The following is an 11,038-nucleotide window of genomic DNA, read 5'->3' on the forward strand; positions in this document are numbered from 1 at the left end:
GAACAAACAGGAGCTCTGCTTTTGCAGATCAGCGGCTCAGTGTTCAAATGGACAACACCTTTTCTACTTCTATCAGGTCTGGGCAAATTCAATAATAGATGCTTGTGAACCTTGAAGTGTTTTTTTTTAATTATCCTCTTAGCTGAGAAAAACCTAACTCAGGTTGAAGTGTTGGTCATGTTAGAGGAATAAAAAGAGGCCGTATTATTAACCATGTTGACTTATCTATACAGATAATGTAACTAGCAAAAATGTCATTATATCTAATATTGTTGATATTGTAAGATCCGAGGCATAAAAGATCTCTTAAGAAACACAAATGCACTTATACATTAAGTTACAAATGATTATAATTGGACACAATATGGTACAGTTCTATGTATAGCTCGTCCCATGGGACTGCACAAAGATATTTTAGGTATTGGGCTGAGAGAGACTGCTAAAATTGATCGTATGATGGTTTTATCAATATATAGAGACATGTTGATCAGTAATTATATGAAATGTTCATGTTAGTCTATGAATGAAATATTGTTTTATGATATTTTCATGCAATTTAAATGTTTTTTATGGTATGCTATTTCTACCACAATATTTGTAATGAACTTATTTAATGAATCTGTTTTATGAAACCTGTTGTTTTTACTTTCCATGATTGTAATGATTGTTATTAATTGGTCAATAAAGAATACATGAATATGCTTAGTTTATTTATCCACTCAGCCTTTTTCTAAGACAAGACGCTGTTCACATGACTACCGCAAAACACAGGTTTGATCAACTCACGCATGGTCCATAACATAACTTTCTCCTTCCATCCAGCATTGTTGAAATGATCGACAAGTGGAACATTTGTTGGTGGGTATCTCCGTCTTCAAAAGGGCAATACATTACAGAGATAACAGTTTGTTATTGCCCATTTGAAAAACATCTTACAATTTTTGTAAGTTCATCTTGTTCAAAAATGTTGAATCTGCGTATTTTAAAAGAGTGATACTCATAATAGCCGAGGCACAGTGGAGGTCCCCAGAGAATGGTAGGGTAGAACATGATTTCTCCAATTTGTGACTTTGCCGTTCTAATCTGAGTGGTGTATTTGGTTTGTGGCTATCCGAAAAACTCAGGTCCAAATGTTGTGAGGCAGTTTTTTGTTTTTTTTAGACAGATATGCTACTTACATTAGGTAGACAAATATCTGTCCGAACCTTGAAAAACGTATAGATCCAAATTCACAAAGGTATTCTTGGCCAGCATGAATTCACGAACGGATTCACAGTGGGCGTAACTAGATTTAATAGTGTATTTGTCCTCCATGAGTGCTGAGGAATCCACAGTATCAAATCCCAGTCAAAGTGTGGAAAGTGAGTATTCCCAAATGGCTCCCTGCACTCTTTCAACTCTGGAGATGGATGTAGATTTACCCAGCCAAGGACGTAAGTAAATCCTGTTCCTGGATGGGAAGGGGAATGGATTATCCTCATGTTGAAGTCAGAAGACCCTTTTCCATGGCGAAAATATATTCTCAATAGAGTAAAAGTGCTTTTGCTAAGGAGGCTTCTATTTGTCCTTTGCAGAATGACCCTCTGTGAATAACTCTGAACAGGTGAATTAGGAGCCTTTGAGAAAAGTAACGTGACAATCCTAAAAGTGCACTTATATTAAATTGTCCAAGTTTACTTCATGGAATGTTGGTGAACACGGAATAAACATGGTGCTACAGTGTTCAACACAGTCTGTAATTTGCCTTACATCAGATACTTACAAGCCCACCAGCTACAAGGAGATATAGAGTACAGGTCTCCAGATTTGTCGCCACAGGTTGTGTTTTTTGAAGGATCATCCAATCTGCCTGAAACACAAACCAGAAAACAAGCATTGAAAGGAGAAAATACATTTGCTTTCAGGAAGAATACAGTGATGCACTATGCTAGGAGTCTTCATTTACCAAATATGACCTTCCACAATTTAGTATTTTAAGTATTTTTAAACTTGTCTCAACTGAAGTAGCCCCCCAGATATACTGGAGGCCAGTATAGATAAATTGCATTTACAAAGGTGTTAATTTGTTCTGACATTTTCGCTAGCATCTGGAGTGACCTATGGCTACTAAATGGTGTTGCGGGACTGCTAAGTCAGTGCAAATTGCAGCTGCACCAATGACCCATACAAAATTTGGAGATGTTGGCAATATTATGCACAAGCACGCAAACGATCTAAATGTGCGTCTGGTGTGGGGCAATATAAACACAGGGCTTAACTGGGAATCAAAATCAACTTTACCAGCCAGAAATAGCAGCAAACAAGCCCACTGACCACCTTGGTTGGTGAGGTCTTTCCCACAAGTAATTATCTCAAATTATTGGCCAAAAGGGTCAATTTTACCAAACAATATTCCACACATATTTGCCATAAGGGATGTTCTGCCACAGTGAGATGTTTAAATTGACCTAGACTAATATTCAATCCAGAAAATTGACTATGACTATATCGTCAAAGTAAATTTAATAGTGTTAACTCAAACTTGTACATTATTTTGTGGGTGTTCCAGCACCTCTCACGCCGTTACTACCAGCGCCCATGATTAACTCCATTATATGTCCCAGAGATATGAATATCTTTTCAGTATTATGCCTGGCAGCAGTAAGCGCGGGCGCTGGCATCACGTGCGGAAGGTGGCTGCATTGGACCAGAGCAATTCTTCTCCCGGTGGTAAATGTATGACTGATTCTGTTTGCGGCGACTCGGAGCCTCCGCATCCCCTGTGATTTTGGCGACTATCAAAGTCAGCAGGTCCTGATAAACCCCAGGCCTTGTCCTCATCCTGAATATCAGCAGCAGCTTTGACCTGCTGCAGTTTACCTAAGAGTGATCTACTTACTGGACGCAATCGACATCCACCACCTGCAAGGGCAATCCTTGCGCATACAGCTGTTTCTGTAGAGACCGCTATTTAATTAGTTACTTGAAATCAACCTCTTAGCGCTAGATGAGTTCGCCGGGACTCAGGCTAGAAGCTGAATGAATGAGATTGGCAATCTAACTGTAGTAGAGCAGATATTTGTATTTTCAATAGTCTTGATGCCCAGTCCCAATGCAAAAATGCTGATTTTCCAGCTGTAGAGAGCCCTAAATGGTGAATTCCTGACTGAGTTGAAGTTTGTTATGAGAGTTCTTTCATAGCAACTTAGAGGCATATGGATCTGGCACTTGACTTTACTTGCCAAGGCCTCAACATTTTGGACAATTATAATGCAGGACCGAGCTGTGTGCTGTGAAAGCACAGCTGTGTAGTACATCTGGTGGCCCTTGGAAGCAGTGCAGCAGACTCACCATTGTAATAGGAGCTGCCACGAAGAACGGACGTTTGTAGCATGATTTAGAATGTTTTAACAAGGGGAAATATCTTTATTTTGCCTTGTTACTTCCTCTTTCTGCAGCACACGTAGAAAGAGGGTCATGCCTCGCAGGATTGTTTTGTGCAGGAAGGTGTCAGTCCTGCAGGCACCCTTGCATCAATTGTTCTCTTTGCTTTGTTCGGCGTGCAGTATTTTCTGGCTGGGTCCAAACTGGGGCGGCAAAGTGAGCAAACGAACGATGGATTGGACCTCTTGACGGGGGTGACTGGTTCAAAAGTTACAGCGCTCCGTCCGAAATCTTGTCGCGTCTGCTTTGTTTGCCCTAAGTGGCCCTGGGTATGCCCAGACCTAGGTCCCTTGCTCGCTGTGCCACTGGATTCGATCTAGCCTCACTGATGAGGGGTGTCACCCCAAAACTGGCCCCAGGATGATTGTTTCCGTTTCAGGGAGGACTTGCCCTGGTAGTTCGGGCTGGACTGTTCCCATGAGGAGCAGGGTCAAGACTGATTTGCATAAGGCTGGGTCCAAACTGGGGCGGCAAAGTGAGCAAAAGAATGATGGAATAAACCCCGATCTGTGACTGGGGGTGAGTGGTTGAAAAGTGTCAGCTCTCTGTCCATCTTCTCGTTGTGTTTGGTATTTTCTCAGTTTTCATGCAAGATTACACAAATGCCAGAACATAAAGCGACAATATATCAGAAATGGACCCGTTACTTGTGCGCGGCACTTTACAAAACAAGCGGATTGTTCCAGGTTAATATCTTATTTAGAAATGCAATAGAACGGCATAAAAATCTAAGTGAAGACATCAAACGTATTACACAAGCATCGATGCACACGTCCACACCCCTATGTAGCTGCTAGAAGCCCGATGACGTGTGCTAGCCTCAGCCGGCCGCATTGGGGATTCTAGGACAGTCGGAGCAATGCTCGTCACGGGAAAGGCACAACTCTAACTACCTGGACGCAGAATTCAGGGCCTCTGAAACCAGAGCCTGCTGAGGGCATCGAACGAGACATGGGCCGCGCGCCGCGATGCACAGGAATGGAGGGAAATGAAGAAAACACGCTTTCGCCCTAATATGGTAAAAAGGAGAGTGAGACACAGAAATGACTCTTGAACGCGTGATAAAGACTAGAAGGAGCTGCCGAAGATATAGACAGGTGGGGATTGACTCGGGGTGCGTCACATCCTGAAATAACAATTAACATTCGTGCAAGTTCAGAATCTTCAACGTCCTTTCAGACAAAGGGACATTACGTCTGATATTCGATTCAGTTAAACATTATTTAACAAAACTATGACTTTCTCCCAGATATTTCCTATTTTCTGAATGGTTACCTGTTGCAAACTGCCACCCGAGCTGGAGGGGAAGACCCCATAACACGTTGTCAGTTTCATTCAATCCCAAAATGGCGAAATATTTATAAGTGTTATTCAGAAGAGTTCTGTACATCCCCATTCTGTCCAGATATGTCCACGGATCGATGACCGCGTGGTTATCTTGTTTTCCGAAAGAGTCGAGGTCTCCCGGGGTCTGCTGCCAGTGCGGGAGGAAATCATTCTCTAAAGCAGGGTCCGCGGCTTCTGCGGCGCTCCCGAAAATCAAAACACAGAAAAGAACCAGCGCCAACACCCCTGGGACAGACGGAGGCGCCATCCTGTGTGCCAGCCTCGGGGGCACTGCCAGGGCCGGGGCGGCAGCGGCTTTTATTGACTGCACTCTGGCCCGGCACCGCCCACACCCGCAGCTCACTCGGGATCTCTGAACTTAGGTTACCTCTCAGTTTAATCAGTTTACTTAAGTTCAGAGAGGCCGAGGGAGAACTGACAATGCCTGTCAGTCATCATGACATCGGACCACCCACCCCCTTCAGAGTCTGAAGGGGGTGGGCGGTCCAGTTTCATGTGGACTGACAGGCATTTTCAGACATGGGGCTCCGTGCCCAGTCATGCCCACTAGTGTCTGCTCAGGCTGGTGCATGCCCATTAGGAGAGCGAGGGTTGAGCAAAGGCTCAAACCTCGGTCTCCTAATGGGCAGGCGGGCGGCGAGTAACCCTGCGCTAAGTCAATCCTGGCGCTGCTGGCAGTGCCAGGCAGTGCCAGGCAGTGCCATAACGATAGTTTAACCCCTTCGCTGCGGCGCGAATTCCGCCGCAGCGCTGGGGGGGGTGAGGGGTGAGCGCGGCGCCGCCATGCTCATGACAGAACCACGCCGTCATGAGTCACGGGCGAGCTGTGCTCATGACGGCGTGGTTCCGTCACGACTCCGCCCACTGTCTATTTCGCCCGCACAGGCGGGGAATTAGTGCCGCGTAGGAGGAGCGGCCGCCAACGGCTGTAGCATGACGTAACCACGCCGTCATGAGCACACGCCGCCCGTGGCTCATAACGGCGTGGTTCCGTCATGAGCGCACAAGGGGTTAAGGGGCCCCCCTGCAATGTACACGGAGGGTGCCCTGCTCTGGATTTAATCCCGAGCACTCAGGTGCAAGTACTCTGCTGAGGGGGGCCCTTGCATCGCAGGGGATACGGAGGCCTGTGTTACGCCCCTGGCGCCAGGATTGGCTGAGAGGGGTTGCCACTTGTCAGCAGGGATGTTGCAGCTGTTCCTGAAGGCGCCAACGGACCCGAGGCGGCATGGGCCTGGTCAGGTAGGATGGATTTTATTTTACTTTAAAAACTCTCCCCCACCCCCGCGCAACACCCCCTCCCCCCGCGAGGTGCGACTGGTGATAAGACTTCAAACACCTCTGTGCCTCCTCCTATCTTGTCTAGTGCTACCCTTTGTCCTCGCTGCCCCTCCCTCCTCTTTGTTTTCGACGCGCCCTCCTCACGGGGTACCCTTGTCCTCCCTGATCCGGCTGACAGTGGCAGGGGGTCCTCTCACAGTTTTACTTGCTGGCTTGTTTCAATGACCCCCACTAACCCCTCCTTTAGTGCGAAATTCAGCGACCAGTTACAAGTGTGTGTGTGTGTGTTTTTTTATTCACCTCCTTTTTAATTGGACAAAAAGGGTGTTTATGGTAGGAATCTTGTACAAGAGACTTGGCCTATGTTATTTAGAGTATGGCTTAAACCACGTCAGCTAAAATCCTGACCAGCCTATTTGAATGCATCGTTGTGACCTTTGCCTTACTGCTGCCAGACATATCACACTACAACAAACACATGCCTGAAACAAGCCAGACCCATTGGCTTTTCCCGTTTTTGTGAGCTGTATCAGCTAAATGAATAACTACAGTCGTTTTGTTGTGAATACTTATCATTGAAAGTGTTTATATTCTGAAAATGAGCCCTTGTATTAAACTCTGCTAAGGTCTGTGAAAGGGGTGGGGCATTTGGAGTGCTACAGACGCCCCGGCTCTCCCATTTGTACCACTTTTCTTTAGTGTCTCACCCTGTTAGACATTTGTACCTTTTTTTTCGCACACCTTTCTGAAATCTCCTATCTCACATTTTCCCACCAATACCATTGGCACGCAGGCGGCCATCCCAGATGGAATGGACATATAGTTTGCACAGCTTTCTGCCTCCACTCCCAGAGCTCTCCATCGTGGCCCGTAAACGCCCACCTACCCCCTGAGTTCACTCAGACACCAAAAGGCTCTTCACTTCAAAGTATGTACTGAAAGAGTCATATGTTTAGTGAACAGCAACACAGGAACGCAACCTTTTGTAAAAAAAAAAAATAAATACTCCTGGACAATGCAAGATGAAGTAAAATGTAAACGGGGATTGCATTGCTGCGATGAAATTAAACAGGATTTGTAAAGCGCGGTGTAGGAGAGTAGGATCTGCTTCACATGGGTACCCCCACTTTTTGCTGGTGTTTCAATGTTTTTCGACCTTAGTCTGGCTGTGGCCCTGCTAATCAGGACTACAGCCTAGCTGCTTCCTCTCTAAAATGGTTTGCATGTACATTAGGTACATATCTAATTGGATTCTGGAGTGCCTTATAAGCCCCTAGTATATGGTATACTATGTACCTAGGGCATAGGTACCTCAGAGGCCTACCAGGGGCTGAAGCATGTATCATGCCACCCCTGGGAAGCACTCCAAAATGGCACCACAGGTCTGCTACTGCAGCCTGGGTAAGGGTGTGCTTGCACCCCTTACATTGGTATAGGCTACCTATATCACTAACATTGCACACACATATAAAACCTATAAGTCGCTTCTATGGCAGGCCTTAACAATGCTGAAGGCAGAGTGCTTGGTTTTTATGTGAGAGGGTGCCCATGCAGCATTCGGAGTATCTCCTCTGATGCTGTTTGTGGTGCAGCCTGACCATATACTCTTAAGTACATTATAACCTTGCAGTAAATGCTAACTTTGGGATGGCTGCACGGAAACATGTCGTGTTTGATGTCAAACGCTTTGGAATACTACCCCCCCACCAGTTCTGGCGGTGGGGGTAGCATTCCGCCCTTCTAAGAGGGAGAGACATGTTCACACTGGTCTAACCCGGTAGGACTTTCTACAGCCCTGGCATCACAAAATGGATGCCTCTGCCACAGAAACGGGTCGGGCCTCCTGCTGCTGACCAAAACTTCGGCAGGGGAGGCCTGGACAATAGGTTTCCTGTCCCTGGGAGGTGTAACCACCTCCCCAGACAGGCAGATGTGTATTGGGGCTGGGCGGGAGCACTCTCTGGTGCTTTGAAGTCCTGCACTGGGAGCACACTTGGTGTCCCTGTGCATAGTCCAGTTCAAACCGCTTGCAGGGGCTACCTGCCCCTGCTTTGGCGTGAAACTGGACAAAGGAAATGGGTGTAACCACCCCTCTTTCCAAACCCTCCCATAGGTGGGTCCCTAGAGTATGTCCAACACCCAAACTTAGTATAAGTATGGGAACCCAGTCCTTGCAACTTTAGATTACCCTGGAAGAAACTCAGCAACATATATCCTGGACCTTCGACTTTCTATCCTGACTAGAAGACTGAAGAAATCTCCCTTGGAGTCAAGGAGTGACTCCCCTGCTTGGCAGGCACCAAAGAAGCAACTGTCTGGTCTGCAATTCCAAAGCTCCCGTTGGACGCTGAAGTCTCTACATCACCAGAGGTGGATTTCCTGACTTCTCTGAGGCTACCCTGAGTCCACTGCAAAGCTGAGGCCCGTGGCTATTGTGGGTGACGAGGAACCATGACCCCTGGACACCGCATACTATTGCTGGTACATCAACTTCTTGCGTATTCCTGAAGTTCTGCTTTGGGCTCCGAGTAGCCCCAGCCTTGAGCACTGACTGCACCGAAGTGCTCTTGCCTCCACTGCACGAGTGACCCGTGGGCCGGGTTCCAGTGTGAACACTTGAGGCTCCTTCGTGATCGATAGCCCGTTGGCTAGTGGGTCCCCACGAAGGCAACTCCTCTTCTGCTTGGGTTTTCATGGTTGCTCCAGATGTGCCCCAACTTACCCTCACTGGGTGAGTCCTTCAGACCTGGCTGGTCTGCACCGACGTCCTGCTTCTCTTTCCACGAGACTTGCTGTTGCCAAGGCTTCTTGGGTCTATTCTGGTCGCCAACACTGCAGCACTCGACAGACTTTGTGGGACAGCTCGAATCCGGCTTGTGGACTTTGTCGACGCCTCCTGGACCTCGTGGCTGAAGAGTCAAGACACCCGTCAACTCACCTGAAGTACCCGACATCTGTGGGCATTGGTCCATTCTGCCCCCGGTCACTGGCAAGTGACCCAGGCTCTGTCTCCTCTGCTTTCAGGTTCCTTCCATCCTAGATCCAGGCTTGGATCTCTTCAGACACTTCTCCTCTTCACGGCAGCAGCAGTTCTTCACCAGCTTCCATTGTAATCGACGACGCGACCCGACACCAAAAGACACCTATGCACCCGGCTTCGGTGTAAGGTAACACAAGTACTCTGGTGCTCCCGTGGGTGCTAGCCCTAGAACTTCTTAAGTCCTAAAGGGTTTGGTCCTGACTCGATTCTAAGTGTCACTAATCTTTAATTATCCAACCGCAACATTGCCCATAGAAGATAACAGGAACCCGCGGTTGTGTTTACACACTGCACACGGCCCCCATGGGTCCCCTGTGTCACTACCTTGGGTGGTTCCTTGGGATCCCAGCGATTCTACAGGCTCTAGGCCTTGTGTCTAGTTCAGTCGTGGTTCTTATACCACTTTATTGGTATATGGTTTGGTACGCCCCTAGGGCCCAAACGTGTATTTGTGCTATTACTGTTGATTGCTAACTTGTAAATTAAGTGCTTCAAACTCCAGTCTCATAAAGAGACTAGAGGGGTGTGTTTTATCTTAAACACATATATTTTAAATATATATCTAGTGTGGTTGTTCTTTCATTTTATCATTCAAGAGATTATAGACTGGTAAAACAAGCTGCTTTACATTCCTTCAAGACTTAGCCTGAAGGCTGCTCTCCATAGCTACCACTAGGATAGCTTTCAATAAAGGTTGTCTTTAACCAATTCACCATAAGGGGTTGTTTGGACTGATACAGGGTGCCCACTAGAGCTAGTGGACGGCATATATCATGCCAACTTCTCATACACGGCTAATTACCCGTGGGGGTCTCCAGGTGCTGTATTAAATACCTTAAGGGTTTTTCACTCAATACTTGGGAAATTGATCAGAGCTTTTCCTAGTAAAGGTAGAGGCGTGGGTGTATATATAGAGCTCCAGGGAATCGTTGTCTGTTTTTAATTATTGCCAGGTCTGAAACCCTACAGGACCCACCCCACTTATAACATGCTGTTTGGAGGGAAACTCAGAATTGAGGGGTGTAATCTTTTCAAAAGTTTCAGCCATTCGAGGCTGTATTCCGGCTCAATGTCTCTCAACCACCATGCCATGTCAGACAGAGACCCCCATGTGCAATCATGAGCAGCGATTAACAGGTAAAGAACTGGTCTGCAGACAAATTAAACATTCAGTGTAGTGTCAGTGTTTATGTCCTCTGTCGGTTCCATTACACGTGCCGTTTTTCCCACTGACTACTGGGCACGTCCATTTTATTATCCATACTGAGGAATTAGATCAGGCTGTGATTATTGAACATATTTGAGACGGGCTAGTTCATGCTCGCCTTTATTCCCCAGGCGAGAGGGATGAAAACTGTTTCTCAGACTGAAATTGTGATTCCACTGATTTTAGGGGAGGACTTGATTTATGTCCTTAGCGCCTTCCTCTGTGCTTGATGCAAAGTAGATTTCAGTTAGAGTTATCACACAGGCTTTGCAAGAAATGATGTGTTAATGAACCGGCAAAATAAGCAGTCATCGCAGTCCTATTATCATGAATGAAATGAACACTGACAGCCTTATGATAGGTTGATGAATGCTGTCAGAATGATAGCCCGTTGGCAATGAGTCATTCTGTTTCCCATGTCTCTTTATGTGCTGCACATTCAGCTTGAACATAGACACTTTCAATGGCCGTCCTGCTATAATGGACATATTTTTAGAATGTGTGAGTCAGGATGGTATTAAGCTGTCCGTGCTCTTGAATCTTTATTAGTGTCACAAAGTATTTTTCGAAGAAGGTCCTGATCTTCTATCGTTGTCGGCTTCTTCAAGCAGCGCAGCCAGGAAAAAGTACCCGGTGTTCCCGGGTGTAGGAACGCAAGGTCAGTTGCGACTGGTCGGAGCAGAATCCCTGATGTGGCTAGACAAGCCTGTTACCTTGAATACCTTGCTCTCCACCATATT

General features: G+C 46.6%; 1 protein-coding gene across 1 annotated transcript in view; it reads right to left on the reverse strand.

The window, feature by feature from the left end:
- Positions 1-5,051, reverse strand: part of LOC146822290 (protein LEG1 homolog) — a 179,117-nt gene extending 174,066 nt beyond the window's left edge. Inside the window, exons 1-2 of the mRNA XM_085613381.1 lie at positions 4,699-5,051; positions 1,763-1,849 (exon numbers count right to left, since the gene is read on the reverse strand). Coding sequence (XP_085469507.1) covers positions 1,763-1,849; positions 4,699-5,017 — 406 coding nt within the window. The 5' untranslated portion in view covers positions 5,018-5,051. The remainder of the gene's footprint in view (positions 1-1,762; positions 1,850-4,698) is intronic.
- Between the last annotated feature and the right edge of the window lie 5,987 nt (positions 5,052-11,038).

The sequence above is a fragment of the Triturus cristatus genome, chromosome 6, assembly GCF_964204655.1.
Source record: "Triturus cristatus chromosome 6, aTriCri1.1, whole genome shotgun sequence".
NCBI classification, from domain to species: domain Eukaryota; kingdom Metazoa; phylum Chordata; class Amphibia; order Caudata; family Salamandridae; genus Triturus; species Triturus cristatus.